Source organism: Schistosoma haematobium, chromosome ZW (genome assembly GCF_000699445.3).
Source record: "Schistosoma haematobium chromosome ZW, whole genome shotgun sequence".
Lineage (NCBI taxonomy): Eukaryota > Metazoa > Platyhelminthes > Trematoda > Strigeidida > Schistosomatidae > Schistosoma > Schistosoma haematobium.
In genome coordinates, this window is record NC_067195.1 from 60,450,529 (window position 1) to 60,470,498 (window position 19,970).

Consider the following 19,970-nt stretch of genomic DNA (forward strand, 5'->3'; position numbering starts at 1 on the left):
ACGCAAATGATCTACAGAGTAACTAGTAAGCAGCAATGAAAGTGATATGATCTATTAATTCAATGTGATTATCGCTCACTTGACATTCGGTCATGTTTTGGTACTTTTTTCTATTGTAATCTGGCAGATTTCTGAATGTATTTTTCTCATCCTTGAGGTACATTCAGTAAAAAAACGCGTCTCATGGCGTAATTTGTAATAGCCGAAGAGAGTCCGTGTTATAAATGCTAATTTCTGATTGTGTATATTCTGACACCGGTTAGTCTTCTTAACAGTCAAGATCTGGGATGAAAATGTTGGGGGTGTCGAAGTGGAATTACAACTTCCACCACTGTGTTAGTATTTTTCGATTGCGTAGTCAAGTGTAAGGTACATCAGTAACCATGCTGTGTATGTATTACTTCTGAAAATCGATCATGCTTGGTTGACTGATTTGTCATTAGGGTCTTAATCGATGACATATTAGAATGCGTACTTCTAGATATTAAGTCGTGGCCTCCTGGTCCTACTATTCCGCTGAGATAGCTGATAATGAGAGGTCTCTCTTAGGGTATTGTCTTTACCTAATTAACGTATGTTATCGAAGACGTTCATAACCATAGACCAAGTGGGCACTGGTGTCGTATCTCCCTTCGGTCAACATTAGGTTGATATGTTCAGCTTCTTCCGGGAAATCATAGTCTACGACGCTTAACATCTGCCATCGGGTTTGCGATGTGTTGGTCGGTTGTTATTTGTGGAAATAAACCGATTGTCGTGAGTGGTGTACCTCCGTTTATATGATTTAGTATGGGGATCTGTCATTTAGTGCCACGATATATCTAAAGTGATCCTATGCCACATATAAATCTTAGCAACGTAGTTTAAGGTAGGACCATTTTGAAATCCACATAAGTAAGAAATCCTTCTCTTGATAATTGTCGCTTCCCTACCACTTTGATTATGTCAGAAAATGAGAAGGGAAACTTTTATTACTTTCTTCCAATGTACTACAACAGACGAGTGTTATGTTTCGGGCACTCCAATGCATAATTTTTTATTAGGGAAAGAGGTGCTGGACTTCATATCGACATGTATTATTTCAGTGAAACTAAGAGAAGTGGGAATATAAATAGCCGATGTTACAAAAAAGTGCCACCAAAAATCATCTATTTACAATGGGCTGAGTTGATATATCCATTATTGCTTCAGATATAGCCAAAGGTTCACAATAATAAAAATTGATGGGGAATATGAATACATAAACATCCATATTATCATGGAGAAAGCGTGCCATCCTTACGCTGATTTTGCATTGTTATTCGTTGAACAGTTACGAAGTTATCTAAGTTACTGTAACCGATCGGTCACAATAGTTGTTGATTATCCCAGTGATTTCCCAATATACTACTATCTTTTTTGTGACAGAGCAGTTTGAGTTAAGTGAGTCGTGAAGGATTCATGTTGTAAACTAGCCTGCAAAGTTTGGATGATATTTAATGACTCCGATACATCCTGGAATGTCCACTTCACAAGCATCCGTCTCCGCATTTTGCAGTAGTGCCTAGAAAGCTCACATACCTTAAGTAGATTGTTGACAAAGACTTAAGATCAGTTTCAGTTCGGGAAGGACTGATGGCCTGTGTTAGTCCTTGAAGGAATTTCGTCATTAACAACCCGTACATTTTTTTACCTGGCAGTATTGATAGTCATATGTAGCTGAACCGGCGCATTACTTCTGAAAATTTAAGTAAATTTCTGACTAATCCACCCACAACTTAACGTGGTAGCCCATTGGGATTTCATACTGCACAGGTTTTTATGTGCTATGAAGCAATAACGAGAACCTCCGGTTCAAAATTTGACTTGCTATTCCGCGCCACATAACCAAGAATTATTTTTCACTCTCTGGACGACGTAGTTTCCGAATTATTATTTCAGACGCTTAAGCACATATTTAACGGTTGGAACGTGATAGCAACAACAAAGTAAGTGCAATTGACAAAAATGATCTATATGTGTTCCTTTGTTATAAGGTACGAAAGCCTGATGATTGAAAGCTTTTTCCAATGCGTTCACAACTATTTGTTTAATATAAGTCAACTCTTGATTCCTACCACTGAAGTTTGAAGAGGTGAGTTTGTTCACTCAAGGTCACCTGTTGGTTCGCGATGTCGGTACGTCAAGTGCTTGTTTTGATCACTATAGCTAGGAAGATATTGAAGTAACGCATGAGGATCAACAAAGGATAAACAGCTTTGCAACGTGGAACTTAAAATTTAAAGATTATACATCCGGTTACGACCAAAAAAAAGTGTGAATATATTTTGTTCTGTATGTAATAATGAATTTTAGAAAGAGCTGGCAAATCTGAATGATGCTGAGGATGAGTTAGTTGTCGTCCAGGAGAGCTTACACCCGTATCCTCTTGACGTCCGTTTATTTTTGATATTATCCCTGCATGTACATAAATTTATTATGCATAGTGGTCGATGTATTGAACCATGCACTAACCTCAATAATAACTGCAAATCATAGTTGTTACTCTGATTTGCTTCTTCAAATACCCACCAGCTCCCATCTAATTCTTCGCAGTTATCTGGGAGCACGCGCTCTACGAATGGAAAACTTAGTCCTAACGTGATTTGCTAGTTTTAGTATGTCCTAAACTCTTGTACCATCTGTTTATCCATTCCACTCTCTCTGTGTGTATTTCTTTTTGTTTTTTTTTGGTCGCAAACCTTTATAGGATCTACCTAACAACCCACATTTCACCATGGTCATGGTGAACTCGTGTAAGCGACCTGGGTGCCGTTTTGTTGTTACCTGTAGCATACAATGTGACAAATGCGTTAAGGCGCATTTTTGACCAGTTCGACGGCAGAAGTCTCCACTGAGTTTAACAGTTCTACTTGACCCTACTTAGAGTATAAAAACATAGTGCTCCCTCACTCAGAAAGGACTAGAGTACATTGAAACGTATCCAACGATGAGCCACGCAATCAGTTCGGGGACTTAAACTCAAGCCTTATGACGAGCACCTTAAATTACTTAACATTAACTCACTAGAGTATAGACATCGCAGAAATGAACTAGTGACGTGTTCCAAGCACCCTTGGGAACCACTTTAACTACCTACTTAAGCTTAATCTTAACACAAACCTTAAGGGTAACACTCAGAAATTAGAGATACGTAGCAGAATGGATTGTAGGCATACTTTCTACTTATTACGAGTGATCAAGTTCTGGGATCTGATGCCAGCTGAGGTAGTCAAAGAGCCTTACTATGAGTCCTTCAAGACAAAACCTGACTTATTTCTAAAGACAATATCTCGCTTTAATTTACTTATTTCTTTCTTTTCGTTGTTAAATATAATTAGGTTCCTACCTGGACACGCCGGTGATCCACTATTGTTTGTTACGAAAGCCTGTTAAGCGAAAGCTTTTATTTCGTCTAGAATCATTTAGTTATGTATAAGTCACACTTTATGTCACTGAAAGTCTATGTGGATCCTGCGTTCAGTAATTACGTACTTCTGATTCCATTGTCCTAATTTTGTGTACAACGTTGCTTATATTAGTTTGTGATATGTAACATGCGTTCTGACCGTTAAAAACCACTGGACCAATATTCTTTCAAACCTTGTTCTCAAAGCTTAGGAGAGCTCACTTGAATTAATTATGACCATCTCAATAATCATCTTTGTGGGGTTTTAGAAGCAGAACAGACGTACGGTAGCTCTTTCACGATGTTCTGTCATGTTTGGGTCATGATGTAAGACACCCTGTCTCATTGTTCCAAGATTTGCAGAAGTGAAGTCCAAGAAGTAGCGTATTTCGTGATTTCACATTCAAAAACATACTTCTGGATACTCAAAACACCTCTAGTGGTTAACTTATGTGTTCTCCGACATATGACGCCCTCATTATACTTCATTTACATTCACTTTTCCTATAATTACCTACGAGGTTACGAATTCACACTACAAAATTGGTGTGTAGATCATGGATAAGTCACTTAAAGCTTGTGTAAAATTACTAAGCTTATTTTCATGGAGGTTGTTCGTTACCTCCGGCTATCATCCGGCAAAGGCTAATTAGGCAAATTGTATATCCACATAAGGCCAGCTGATTTGTCGATTTGTATTATTATACTTTACTAATAAATATGTATTATGTAATTAACTAAAACGACCTTAAAATGTAAAAAGATATCTTATTGGGGAAACATTTTTCCACTTGTCAAATGATGAAGTTGGAGAAGAGCTCTCAGCAGCCAAAGAAAAAGTGAAATTGCGAATGGTGGACCTCGAAGAACGAATCAGCGACTGCAAAGTTCACATGAACAATTTAAAGAAAGATCTTTATGGCAAATTCGGAAATCATATTAATCTCGAAGAGGACTAGTATAATGCCGCTTTCGAAAAGTATCAACCAGTATACTACAAGAGTTCGCGTATTTATTGGAGCCAAACTAATTATCTGTATCAATTGTATTTCTAATAAACAATTCTAAAAAAAATACAGTTATGGTAAGGCAGCAAAGAGAAAGCAGAGATAAAAATGGCAGTAAAGGAGTTTCTTCGAAATAATTTAAGTTAAGAGGTTAAAAAAATGAGTTATCGATTACGAAATTTGTATGTTTGGTTCTGAGCGCATCCAAAAAATAGGTTTATTCAAATCTCGGAAAGACAAAAAGTGTAACTATTGAATGCATACTAGTATGATAAATGCAAAGGAACACACTATATACAACTGTTAAAAGGTGTAACAGGATTAGTGACTTTTGACTGATAGTTAATAAATTGAAAGCATAGTTTGAATGGCATTTCTTAACAACATTCACATATTATTAGAAGTAATGAATTGTGGCCTGGAAGCTTTTATAGAAGGTGCCAAGCGGCTGGATCCTATGTACCACCAAAGATTTGAGGAGTTAATAGACGCTTTTCGCAAACTGTCTGATCTAGGATCATGATGCATACGGGAACTTTCGGAGGATTTCGAGAAATTAGATTGTATAAAAGAACCAGATATGAAAGGGCGATGTAGTCCTTCTACAAACCCACTATCTCGCATAGTAGACGTCCGGCCACTGTGTTGTATAGAAAAGTTCGAGCTATTCTTTGAAGAGTTACGCACCAGAGTATGGGGTGAAGTAATTAGACGTGGTACTGATTTAATACCGTGATTTTGACTTAGAAAATGATTTTTCGAAAAAGATACTGAGCTAACAGTTAAGGATGCTACTGAATGGTTCCCGTGAATGTCTTTTTGAGAAGACAAATGTAATTGTTTACTTGGACAACTTGATCGTTTTCTGCTACCTTTACCGTTAATTTCTGCATTCAAAATCCCTGAAGAGAACGATGCTTCCATGCATGAACTGCAGTTCTTTATAATTTGGTCGTTAGTTTTATTCGATTTACCCCCATCCGACAAACTAAAGCATCTTCGTAAGTTGCTAGTAGAAAAGCTATCGTAGGATATCGCATGGTTTTGGGGTGGTTGATTTGCAGGATGACTGGGAACATAATACTCATCTTTAGCAGTTTTTATTGCTTGAGATGTCTTACCTTTCTGAGGATGCATAATCTGATCTTCAACGCATGACAGGCGACTGGGACGCCAAGAAAGCCGAAGATGTTGAAATCGATCCAAAAGCCACTTCAAAAAACCTGGGGAATTAACTGAATTGTAGACGATTAGAATAGTCGTGGTATACAATGAGGTAAAGAATAATCATTTCAGAATCCTAAAAACTCGATATTTTTCTAAATGATAACGCGGAGTTTCATACAGTTGTTTTACAACAAGGATTATGAGTCTCGAAGTTGAACGAAATCGTTATTGTCAAATGACAACCATGTTTTTAAGGTCTTGTGGTAACCAAATTGTCGTGCGATCAGTTGGATAGGATTTATTGATTCTCATCTACCGACCCGTGGGAACATAATGAGCTAATATTCTTGTGGAACCTTCCTCATGAAAAAGAAACCAATAACTGCTAGCGGCAGCTTCGTATGAATAATGGAACACAGGTTTCTTCTGAGACTATCAGAGAGATTATATAATGAGTTGATAGCTTCTTAAGAATAAAATAAAAGTGATCGAAAAGAACTTCGATATCGTTGCACTCTATCACGCAAAAACCAGTGACACATGAACATTATGTGGTTCAAATTAAAAAGACTTCGGAAGCATTCAATGAAAAAAAAGGAAGTTAGATTGGACAGGAATCACACCATACGATAGATTTACAGTCAGTGATCTAATGGATTAATACTATGCTCCGCTATGACCACTGTGGTTTTGTCCCAAATATAAGCGATTATGTGAGATACGTAGCACGCCACAAACATCATTGATGCAGATAAATAAATGAATCGGATTGGTTTTTACGCTTGGGATTATTAACTTTATGGTTGCATCGAGATATGCTTGTTTTTTAGTCGGTTATTCATATGCATCGTGGAACTTGACAATATATATTATATACATGCCTTAAGAGCGCAATGCTGACAAGTTAAAAGCAGTAAAAGATCGCGTGACTGTTTTCTAGCACTGTCCCTTAAGTTGTCAAGACTACTGATCCCGTTTCTTTTTCAGGTAACTCTGAAAATTTCAATAGTTGAGATCATGAGTCAATTGAAGCTAGACCACCGTGGAAAACCTGAAAGCACTGGAAGGCCGTTACGTCCCGTCTTGGGACTCCTCAACACTGTGCATACAGTGCTTCCAGGTTTTCCATGGTGGTATAGCTTCAAATGACTCATGATCTCAACTATTGAAATTACTACAATCTCCACAAAACTTCTGATACCAACTCAAGAAATATAGACATTTTTCACATGTGCCAAAAGTATTAACGATCTAAGTTCCTGGAGTAGTACTTCTATTTTAATGGGATCGACTTCCATGAAACGACATTAAGTGGTCGAAATTTATGTCAAGCCAAAGTACCCATTTTTTGAGGGTTCTAGAAAACTTCGTTGGGATGTATTAATGATTGTATACAGACTGATAGATATTGTAAAACATTGGAATTCTTAACGTCGGAACAAGATTTGTCCTAATTTCAGAACCCTTAAACAATGGGCACTCAACCAAACAGATTTGTTGAAAAATGCACATAATCGATCTGGAAAGAAATCTTTTGCAAAGAAAATCTACTATCGATAACTTTCCACCAGAAATAAAATCACAATTCATGGATTATATTGACATTGTAGCAAAAAGCAGACCCGAAAAAATTATGGAGAAAACTAATAATACCACTTGGATGTTAAAAACCAAAAAGGTTCCCTTTGGGCCCAGAGCGGTAAGTTCATGATTTTCCTAGTGTTCGGTTAGATATAGCACAACTAGAGGCTTTATCGACCGGCCCTAGATTCTGCAACTATAGGAATAGAATAAATCAACTAGATACAGATGTTCAGTTTTTGGATTCATTTTTACGAACAACAGATTTGGTCCCAACCTCACTAGATGAAATTACTAGATTTAAGATCACGTTAGTTGAAATCTGCCAACAATGCAAAAATAAAGTGTGAAATCACCACTTACCAAACAGCATCAAGGTGCTTTTCATATGTTTATAAAATACAACGCTGATCATAAGCAAGCCAAGTAAAAGAGGGCTAGTTCTAATAAACAAAACTGATTACATCGATAAAATAAACTCAATTTCGAGTGATCCCAGACCGAAGGCCCTGGGTTCGAATCCTGCAAGCAGGATCGTGGGTGCGCACTGTTTGGGAGTCCCACATAGGACGAAACGGCCGCCCAGTGCTTCCAGGTTTCCAATGTTGGTCTAGCATCGATTGGTTTATGATCTCAATCAAATACTTAGTAATCTCTACAACCCGATACTGAGTTATCAGGAAGAAAAATGGTTCCATTAGTGGATGTGTACAGAAAAACTTCTACATTAACCTATTACGCGCACTTCTTGAGTATTGTATCCACTAATCACAAGAGGAACCTAGTTAGACGTCTTACAAGTAGAGCTAGGAGGATATAATCAGACACTATAAACATGGAGCTAGAGCTCATTCATAATATGATGACTAAAATAGGTTATACGCAAGATTTTATGAAGAAACACTCGCATGTATCGAGCACGAGAATAGCGTCGTCAACGGTCAGTAAGGAACCTTTCTTCATAAACCTATAGTTCGGCGGAGATATAGCTAGTGATGTACTACAAGACATATTGACTAAAACAAGATGTTTCCAGACAGTCGATGATGATTTTTCAGAGCGTAAGTTATCTGGTTTTACCGCATTTGTGAGTATCTAAAAATCCAGCCACTCCTGTGGAGAAAGTTGGGAAAGAGTATCACCAAAACAACACGCAACTATATTCTATCACATCTGATCAGCAAATCGTTCAAAGTAATTTATCATATACCTAAAAGTTTCCCTTATTCGGTTCGATCTCATCCCTTACACATACCAGAAGCTATAAAGATTCGAGTTAACAATCTAATTCTGTGCATTCTTATGAAATTTGTAAAACCCTCACCTCCTCTTTGGGAGAATCAGCATTAATAAACTAACTTATCTATGATTTTCCATACTCTTTGTCCGTTTATTTACCTACAACCTCATTTTTTCAAATATACGCTTCATTTTCCAATTATCAGAACACTTCTAGTTACGCAATTTTATAATTTTAATAAACGTTATCTGTGTCCATTCTTTCAAATCGTTGGCCTACTTTCTACCATGAAAAATTGGTTCAAGCCTTCATTATTCTATTCACAACTAGTACACCTGTCATCACAATATCAGTTTGTAATTTTTACTTGTTTATGTGATCTATTCCCCAGTTATCATCGGCTCATAAACTGACTTGATTTTGTAATGACTTCATATATGCACATCAATATTTCTGTGTTTTACAGGCTGATGATGATCTAACTAAAAACCGTATTGTCCGCATATACATTTTGTTTCAAAGTGATATTCTCCATGAAGTCGTTTGGGATAATGTCCAAACAGCAGGGTTATTTATTAGTGTCTTAACCTAAGAGGTCAAGGAAGATCATTGGACATAGGCGGTATTTATTAGATTAACAGATGTTCAGAAACTCATCTCATCAGACTCCGAACATGATGAAGAACGGAGACAACCCAAATATAGACTGACCAAAAGTATGTAAAACGACTATGAATGGCGGTGAAAGACGGACGTGAAAAATGGAAAACACAGCGTCGATAGATACAAATAGATAACTTTTGAAACTTATTGGAAAGAAAGGTCATAAAGTCATTTGTTGGTCGGTCTGTTTGCGAAAAAGCTGAAACCCTGATCTATTTTTAGCCCAAACGACTGGAACGATGAGCAAAATAGCTACAGGAGCTTTCAATTGCTACCCAGTAGCCTATAACTACCAAATGATCTAGATAGCAAATCGTCATCCCACTGCGACTATTGGTCGAATTGAAAAGGTCATAGCAAAATGTGAAGCAAGGGAGCAGCGATACCTGATGATTTAATCCTGGATATATGTTGGAATAGTGGTTCGGTTTCGTCGGGAAGCTCACTAACTCCCTTTTCCATCTTATTTCTTTATAGTTACTATCCTAAAAAATTACATTTTCTTTGTCTAACATCATAGAGATTCATTTCCTGTCAGCATATTCACTTATTGACTGAGAATAAACAGATGACATCGTCCTGTCTGGTGATGAGTTTAACAAAACTCAGTCTTTTAAACGTCTAGTATGACTAAGATGTTCCGCCAGACACGAACCTCTGTTTCAGAGCTGGTCACCTAGATTGATCATAGGGAGTGAAGTAGTTGAAGAAGTCGAGAAATTGGCATACTTTGAGAGTCTCGTTGGATCACCTGGCTTCTCTCAACTGGCGTCACTTATTGTGAAGGCTAGATGTTCGTCTGCCAAACAGAGGGCTAGTATGATGGGAAGCAGTCCGCTCTGTACTATTCTATATCTGTGAAATATGACCTATGAAATTAGAAGACATGCGTAAGCTCATGTTTTTAATCATATGTGCCTTTGAAGTACTGGTTGCGCATCGCAGAACGGTGGAGTAAGCAACGCTGAAGTTCCCTGTAGGGTACTCTATGAGAAGATAGAAATTCAGTTAGTCAGGCTATTAACTTTCATCAACTGAGTTCTCTGGGACACTTATTACTCAAATCATATTCTGAATGTTTGATCTTTCTCACTATGACAGAATTAGAGCGGTGTTTTCATTTTGATAGACAAGACAAAGAAGTTTCTTTTAGAACGAATTTAGGCAAAATGTTACTTGATTATTCCATGTGTAGCTAAGCCTAAAAATAATTATACATTTGTAACTAAGATTCATGTTATTAAACATTATACTCAATAATTTTCTGTCACATTGTTAAATGTATACATATATGCTTCCTATTATGATTTAAAATACTCATTTGAAGAGCAGCTAAAATAATGTGTACGGATTCCAATACATCCAAACCTTCGAATTTTGAATAAATATACATTTATATACTTGGAATATTGTATCTGAGTATATTTTGCGCCTTCTATCCGGATATCTTCCGCTCTATCCGAGGCCAAAAGAAGCAATAAATATTACGCCTCATTTGCGTTATAAGCCTCAAAACGCTTATTCAATTTACTGGTAACAATGTAGTCAAATGATATACAAATTAAAAAAAGCGTACTAACATCTTTGTAACTTATTTTAATATAAAGTGATAAAGTGAGGGGATTTTGTTATAAATGGATCAAGTAAAAGATTCCAAATGATAAAACAGGTGCAACAATCTAATGAAAGTATATTTTTCGGAATGTTTTTTTCAATGTCTGTTTAGCAATAATGAAAATTTCAACATTTATTGTCCATTAACACAAGTTAATTAGTATTATTCATGCAGTTAGTGTAACTACACAAAACTAAGAACCATAGGCTCAGACGAATTCAGATTCTTTTAAGTTGACTTATATTTTAAGTAAAAAGATAGCCGTAAACATAACATTATTATGTCATTAATTTATCTGAACGTTGAATATAATCACCAGTTCAATTCACGTCTTTATATATTCCCCTGTTTGTCTACATATATTTCGTTTAATATACTTCTTTTTGGGTATTGTCGTTAACATTTCCTTACAATATGTGTATTATTAATGTATCGATTACTATATACTAATATATACATTATTTTGATAAAACAAACTAATCTTAACAATAAAGGAACACTTGTATCTAAAGTTTTGTAGTTTTACGTAGGCGACAGCGAAATACGGAAGTAACAGGAGGTGACTGATAAATCTAATGATCTATCTAGGAATTCCTTTTTAAAACTTACCTCATATAGACTTTATACAGATGAAAACGGAGCACGGAAGTGGCACACACATTAAAATATGATGCGAAAATAAAACAAAGTAAAATTAAAAAGGCAACGCTTGTAGTGTGAACTACATATTTAGACCCAAAAAACTACCATAAATCTTACCAGAGTATTTATTTAATAAAAGATAAAATATCTATTAATTTACCGCAATATGGTAAGCAAGTGAAGTTTACAAATCAGGGGACAGGATTTACCTGGTATTATTAACAAAAAAATTGTTGTGTAATAGGCTATTTCAAAATAATCAAGAAGAAATTTGAAATATACTTTTTACGCCTTTCTTGTAATCATAAAATAAACGTATTTCCATAATATATCTATTTGGTAAACTTACAGAAACTTAATTTTTTTTAAAGAAAATATTAAACGAGTATTTGGCACTGTTGATAACAAAGTGTAAATAAGCATGATTTCGCTTCAGGGGTATTCTGTATTACTCCCTATTTTTTGATAAGAAATTGACTAAATATTTAGCTGTCAATATTGTCAATCTAATAGTATGTTGGTCATAGGTAATGTAAGACCTACCAGGAATATGTACTGTTCCAAGTTGCTACACATTCTATATCAGTACATAGAGAGAGGAAACCAACCGCATAAAAAGCGAAGGATGTAACCTAATAATATTGATTGCGGAGGAAAATCGAATACATAGCAGTAATTAATATTACACAGACAATAAGATGATGATAAATACAAACGAAAAGAGGGGAAATGCGTTCTACTATCTTGACAGTATGGTTGTTTTGAATAAAATTATTAATTTTAAGACATCCATGTATATAACCGGACAAGAGCGTTATATATCGTCATTGCAACAAGTCTGTAAATTAATATTTATTCAAGTAAAGCTGGAATGTTTTCACGATAGAATTTTGTAAGGATGTAGGACTTTTAATCTCAGGATAGATTTAAGTCGAAAATCTTGGCACCAAATCAATCTCATATAATCTAGGTCTATATATATATATATATATATATATATATATATATATATATATATATATATATATATATATATATATATGAAAATTCATTTAAGAAACTGGCTTATGAGTGAATTGCTACCAATAAAAAACTAATTGATCATATAATTGCTTAGAGACAAAATGATGCCCTTAAATAAAAGAGGGAGAGAGACCACTATTATATTTACTAAAGCCCATCGAAACAAGTGAATAACGTTTTTGTTAGAGTACTGAAGAAGTCTTAAAAGCCAAAGGATTCATTTACAAAAAAATACTTTTATCTGTCAAAATGAACTATAAATTATTATAAAGGACCGGTCTATTTACGGATATTATGCTTTGTTCAACACTACCTAATGGATTGTATGATAGTAAATTGATTATTGTGAATGTACTTTAGTATTTTTTTTATCACTGAATAATGTTAATCATAAATACATCGTTGATCTCAGAGAATTTTAATTCCCTTTGACCAACATAAATTTTATGAAGATAATAAATATAAACGAGGTTTCGAATGAACGCATTGAACAGTATCCAATTCAGGAGGACTATTCACATTTATAGAAGTAGGCTTATAGAAAGAATTTCTTTACGATAATTACCGTTGCAAACATCTAAATTAGTTGCTGCTAAAGTTAATGACAACGAACTTGAGTTTGGAAACTCTTCGCTTAAATAAGGTAGACACTCAAAGTACAAAGATGAAATGCCCCAAGATAAATGTGAACCACAATCATTTCTAAAGAAATACTTACAATTATGAGTTATCCAAATATTAACTAGGAATTATACAATCCACTGCGTAGGCAGTATATATATAATACTTCAAAATCATTTATTAAAACCCAAAAAAGTTGAAGGTTGTCTGGTAGGTTAATTTACGGAAAATAACTTACATTTTTTGTTTGATGGTATTTTAGTACATTTGGTGAATGGTGTTTCCATTTGTGAATGATGTGGGAGTTTGATTTCAGATCGAGCTGTATGTGATTTAAGAGAATCACTCACACCAGCTGAACTAAATTTAATAACATTTTCTCTTGCTGATTTCATAACATAATTACTATTGATGTCATTTGTTTTATAAGTTGAGGGGAACTGGGAATTGAGATATTTTAAACTATTGGTAGGTGAAACAAATACAACTGGGTTGCAATGATTTATGTGATTACGTCGAAGGTGATATGAACTTATGGAATGAGCACTGAAAGACCTGAGCAAATGTTCTAGTTCTAGATTTTCGGGAACTGGCACCAGAGCACTAGCATTTCGATAATATGTAGAATTTCCAATTTTATGTTTAGCATTGCGAAGTTGGTCGTTGTTTTGAACAAGATCACAACGGTTAACTGGATCAGATAAGGATGCATTTCGTCCAAATGGCTCTATTTCTGCTAGAGGTGCCGTTTTTGAAATTGGGTAATCCAAGACACTTTCAGTGTCTGTACATGTTTCCGGTATACTTTCAAGCCATTTTGCAACGGCTAACTTTTCAGGTGTCAGAAGATTGTATCCGTGACCTAAGTTGGATGTATAAATGTACATAGAGAAATAAGGAAGAAAGGAAACAGATGGATATAAACCTAACATGACTAAGAATAAGTATGAAACACAACACGTATACATAAATAAAATCCCTAGCCATAAGAAAACTGAGGAATTTCAATCTAGGACGAAACAGTAGACGAGTACCTGTGGCTTACAATGGTCCTGATGTTAGTCCGTGATAAAAATTGGCTTCAAATTCGACACGCCACAAACTCTCAACTTCAATGTATAAAAAACTCGATGGGATTATAAATACATAAACTCAGTAAAATATCTAAATGTATATACTCATGATCTGAAAAATTGAACAAACAATCACTTACAGTTTACAGGTGATAACAAAGGCTGGTGACTAATTTCCGGGCTAGCATATTACCCTTCATGATCGTTTCTTAATCGGAAGCAATGCTTGAGCGACTAACGGAAATGATTTCACCTTAATCCGCTTGAAAATTCAAGGTGAGATTTATGAAAAATATCGTTTGCTACACGTCATAAAACCTTTGACATCCATTCGCATAGTTTCACAGAACAGAGAACGTTGTTGGGTGGTGATTTCACACTATCAATAAGGATTACCAGATTCCTTAAATAAAAACTCTTGTTCGTTCAGATCATTACTTATTTTCATATGAATCTGATCATTTGGATCTTTACCACTTTAATCATGGAGCTCTTCTCATATTCTTATTTTATTAAAGCGTTTACAAACTAAACTGTCATAAATAGTTATAAAGAACTATTGATCTAATACTGAGTTCATATATAATCTTCACCAAATTAACTTCCAAGTAGCCGCGAGAGAGCATAAAGTTATGATGAAAATACAAAAATGTCATTAAACTTGGTGAAAAATTAATTTACAGTTGAATACTCTGCCGTGCAATAGATCTATAGCTTCGAATGTCAGTCAACAACTTTACTCTGCAAATAATTAATGTTAACGTGTTACGTCAGAATTAGTTTAAAAATAAATCCATATAAATACAAATTATGACAAAAATAGCTGGATAATTACTTAAATTCCAATCCTTGAAATTATTCAAATATAATCTATACATTTGATGTAAACTTAGTCCGCTTAAATAAATATAAAAAATTGATTCATTAATAAATAAAACAAATTAGTTAGACACTCAGTCATGAATAATTACACAAGAATAACAGAATTTTAATTACCGCTAAAATATATCGCTCCAGCTTGAGTTAAGACGGCCAAAGAATTATTCACATCATTTAGTGAAGGGACAGGAAGCTGTATGCCACGATATACGTCTTCAAGATATTTGACTAGACGTTCCACTGAACAACTAGGTTCAGATTGTGTAACTTGCCAAACTAGTTGACAGATAACTTCCTCTAAACGCATCGCATTAAACTGAGAAGTCTCCAACAACCAAGAACCAACATCTGCTATAAGTATAAACATCAATCTTAGAATTTATAAGAAGGGTCGCAACATATAAACAGGTAGTATAGAAACAATTCTAACTGCTATAAACTCTAAGACAAGAATGCATAACCAATCAATTTTCTAGCATAATGAACAAATAAAACTGATCATATGTGATGGTATACGGTACATGGGTAAAATAATATAAATAAGTTAGGAGGAAATGAATAGGTACGGCAAGTTGTTTAATGTTCTTGAGTACGGTTTCAAACAAGAACCACTGTTCTGTATTCCAATGTTGACGTTTACATTTGCACATTACTCCGACGCATATAGGGAAAAAGTAAATTTGAAAGCAAATTAATGCTAGGTTACTAAAATTTATGATATATACTCAAATTCCTTAAGAATGGTAAACGTATAAGTAGCTTGGAACTTTTGACATACTTATCAAATAAATTGCTTGTTTATTTATTCTCAGTTTCCACTAGACAACTAGGATTTTACGAAAGGCTGTTCTACCAGATAATGGCGGCTTAGAAATTACGAACAAGTTACCCACCAGGATAGTTATTAAACCATTGCGTCCGTTATTTTTTGTATTAAGTTAGCAAGGAGCTAATTACGCATCTAAAATACTGATTTCGAGCAAGGGGCTAACGGTATCTAATAGAAAATGGTTGAGCAGTTCCATAGTTATGATAATAAAAAATGTGTAGATTTACAATGTAATCCATAGTGTACTTCTATCTATTTACAGCTTATCAGCACTCGGATATCGGAAGACTGAACAACTATTCACTTACAATAATGTTTTAAGGAGTAAATCATCCGCTGCTGTATGGAATGTATAATGAAAAATATGTGATTATTTGCATGTAAGCAACTGTAGATCATCAGTATGGGGCTGTAGAGATTATTATGTTTTTGATTGAGACCGTGAACTGATTGATGTTAGATCATCATTCAAAACTTGAAAGCACTGGACGACCGTTTCGTCCTATTGTGGGACTCTTCAGCACTGCGCATACACGATCGCGTTCGCGGGATTTCAGCCCAGGGCCTTGTCCCGAGCACGAGCGCTTAACCTCTAGACCACTGAGCCGGCATCCAACCATGTGCTCACTAGTGACCAGCTTCATGATGGAACTCTCGGAGTTCTAGTGAGAAGCCGCGATCAATGGAGCTAATCCGTGTCGGGTAGAAAGAGGTATCTACTTCAATACAGTGGAAGATGGTCGGACAATAGGACGAAACGGTCGTCCAGTGCTTTCAGGTTTTCAATGGCGGTTTAGCATCAATCGTTTCATGATCGCAATCAAAAACTGTAGATCAACTAGCAAACAAATTCGTTTTAGTTATCAGGATATGAATTTGATAAATACATCATACGAGTTGCTTTATCCCAAATATAATTAAATATTAGCGACTTAAAATCCCTGAGGTGTAAAAAGTTCCACCAGACGGAACAGTATCATGTTTAGTTTGTAGATATTTGAAAAGCTATTATGATCAGTACTATCGGGTTTGTACAATAATGTGTTATTTCTTTTAATGAACCCAAATCTCTGGTTTTGTTTAAATATGCTCTAACGGAGAAAACTAAAATGACTAAACGAGCAGTTATTCGAGATTTGTCAACAAACGCTGTCCTTAGACCTAACGGAATGTTCGACCTGTTTAGCAAGATTAGCGTACACAGCAAAATATTCTATCAGACTACTTTTTGGTTATAAATTAAAGCTATGAACAGAAGAATATATAAGGCTGAGTCCTTTTGGTCACCAACAGCTTTAACGAATTAATTTTACTTGATTATACAATCAGGAAAATAAAGATGCCATCGTTAAAAGGATATTAGGTATAAGTTCTCACGAATACTATATGTGATCAACAGGATGTATTATGAACCACGTCATATCTGATACGTTTAAAAAAGAAAAGTAACTACAAACTAACTGAAAACATACACACTGAGTTGATTGAGAAACCAAAAGGAGATTTAAGTTGACCTCTATCCCATGATAACTTTATGGTTTGCAAATGTGCGGAAGATCCACCTATTAATAATAAGTATGGTTCAACATGACCAATAAGATAACAATTTTGGATAGCTTGAGAAAGCCATGAATTATGTTGATGTGTGACGTTGATATACTTGAAGGAAATAAACAAATCAAACACATGCAAAGTAAAGCGTGACGGTTGTACGTGCTGACGGAAAGTAACTGCAAGACATCTTGCGCGGTCTGATGAGAGGGACATGAGACTTTTGATATTCCGAACAATTGTTAAATCATCTGTAAGAAATACGTTGAAAAAGTAAAAAATAGCAACTAGAACTTCTGTAAAACACTATGAAATACATGAAGCCACTGTTATCCAATTACTTGAATCCTTAAACGATTAAATGTTAACACTCGAACTACTAGTTACAGGAAAAGCACGACAAGTTACAGGAGGTTAAATGGAAAATCAAATAAAATGTGACAAACTTGGCACAACAGGGGTTGAAATATAAAAGTATTTTGCTGCTACTTGAAGTTATATTACTATTGTTTTTGTTAATGTAAGCAATCCTTCGGGGACAACGATTACGAAACTCACAGTAATCAAACGCCCTTACCTAGAATAGGTCATGTTCCATAGTTAAGAACCGGAACTGATTCCAGTGACCCACTGTACATCCAACTCTTTACAGCCAGATTAACACCATGGCTAAGTCTAAGACCTTTACACTAAAAATGAGTACGAGACACCCAAGAACTCTGACCCTCGGTAACTTGTTAAAGTCTCTAATCATTGAGTCAACATGATTTCGTCACTATGTTCAGAATAACTGTGCAAGCATCTCATACTCTAAACAAAAATATGCCGATTAGTCAGTATTCACTGCACACTAATTAGTGCATCAGAATAAAAGCAGGTCAGTCTGCACATGAGGAACCATAGTTGAGAGGTAGATTTAGACTGACAGTCGCATCAACAAATATAAGGTCTTATTACTTAAATTTTCTATCAGTATACTTGGGATGTACAAGTAGACTTAAATGGACGACTTTCGGGAAGCTTAGAAAATACAAGTTATAATTAACGGACTACTTTGATATACACGTATTAGCATAGAAACTGACACATTATTGGATTGTAACTAAGAGGCAATTAGCGCATACTTCCGAAAATGCTTACGGTGTTTGATTTAAAAACATGCATGCTCTAAAATGAAAATTTCGATGTTAATCAGTATAAAAAGAGAAAAGGCCTAAAAAGCTGGGGATGGGAAACAATATACCAATTTAGTGACTCAGACCTATGGCTAAAGTAAATCATAAGTGAAATTATAAGTGAAAATGTCCAGGATAGTTTACTTATTGCTGCTAATGATTAGTATAATTATGTTAAATACATATGGTAACACATGACTGGTAAAGATTTAAATCTCTACCATTTGGCAGTTGCCAACAAAAACCAGTTTAGGAATGAGGAAGACCCTACTTCTGATTTAATACTACGCTATGTAGAGCGGTGGAGAACGGCAGATGTTGCGAACATCGTGAGACAGAAACAAGCCTGAAATCGAACATCCCCCTAAAGCAATTCGAGTACGGCTGAGCGTAACGACCTTGAACTGTCCCTAAAGTGACCGATTAGAATTGTGGGTTGTATACGATGTATTTTTATGGAATTTGTATAAACTGACGACTATTCTGTGCCTGATAGAGCGATTATTGCGAACTATAAATACAGTAAGTTCAGTCGAATGGACATGGAGGATCCACCTAGGAAAGTTGGAAAACCCTTATTACAAACCTATGGTGTACATGAGCTCCAAGATCCTGAGGGAACAAATGGCGTGTGAACCAATTTTTGGTCACCGGCTACTGTGAGACAGTCTCTCCTAAAGTTGCTTCATTGCCTTGTGGATCAGACCTTCAGGTCGAAGACTCGGGGTGTGGCCTCTTAAGAAAACCACCTGCTCCGCTTTAGACACCCAGGTAGTATCACAGTCTACACACAAATTAAGTGACTTGTGTGGCGCATATGTGTTTGGTGACTCTTTATACCGATATTTGTGTGTTCATCTAGATCCACCTGCCTTAAATTGGACTATTCCGGGAATTCTTGGTTTGCAGATCAGTTCGAATATGTAACATTTTCATATTGGGATCGCGATGGGACCTGCGATTGGACAGTTGGGTTTTTCATTCAAGTTCCGAAACTTCAGAATTACACGGAAAATTTCGAAACCGACCAGGAAAGATGTTAAAGATGATACGATTAATCTTATGAGCCATAACTGTGGCTCATATCAATGCACCTGTTGTAATGGATGCCAGCAGCTTACACAAAATTTGGCATTTTCATATAAGTCTATGTCACTTCCCTATAAAGTTCTCAAAGTACTATCAGGTCACGTGTAGTATACAAATTTTTAATGCCATGAAAGAGAAAAATTTCATAGGATGATTGGTCAGGATAATAAGGTTGACGAGTTTACACTGGAATCAAGGAAACAAGCCTCGTAGCAAAAATTTAGTAACCACCACGAATTCCAGCCAAACGTTTGAATGGTTGTTTGAATCAAGATACCCAGTATGGCAAGAGAGCTTGTACAAATTCTGAAGTGTTAATTTCAAAATGCTACTAATGCATGCATTCATTGAGGCAATACACCGAACTGAATTCCAGGATATCAAGAAT

At 35.5% G+C, this 19,970-nt stretch overlaps 2 protein-coding genes across 2 annotated transcripts; one reads left to right on the top strand and one right to left on the bottom strand.

The window, feature by feature from the left end:
* Positions 1-1,306: 1,306 nt before the first annotated feature.
* PFDN4 (Prefoldin subunit 4) lies at positions 1,307-4,501 on the top strand. The gene is made up of 4 exons (XM_051211939.1): positions 1,307-2,156; positions 2,192-2,293; positions 2,335-2,399; positions 4,191-4,501. The coding sequence occupies exons 1-4, from the start codon at positions 2,151-2,153 to the stop codon at positions 4,384-4,386; spliced, it is 369 nt and encodes a 122-aa protein (XP_051072061.1). The 5' UTR covers positions 1,307-2,150; the 3' UTR covers positions 4,387-4,501.
* MS3_00004050 (uncharacterized protein) lies at positions 4,456-18,897 on the bottom strand. Its single transcript, XM_051211940.1, has 4 exons — positions 17,240-18,897; positions 15,056-15,289; positions 13,225-13,848; positions 4,456-5,669 (listed from the first exon to the last, which is right to left on the bottom strand). The coding sequence occupies exons 1-4, from the start codon at positions 17,532-17,534 to the stop codon at positions 4,822-4,824; spliced, it is 2,001 nt and encodes a 666-aa protein (XP_051072062.1). The 5' UTR covers positions 17,535-18,897; the 3' UTR covers positions 4,456-4,821.
* Positions 18,898-19,970: the final 1,073 nt, after the last annotated feature.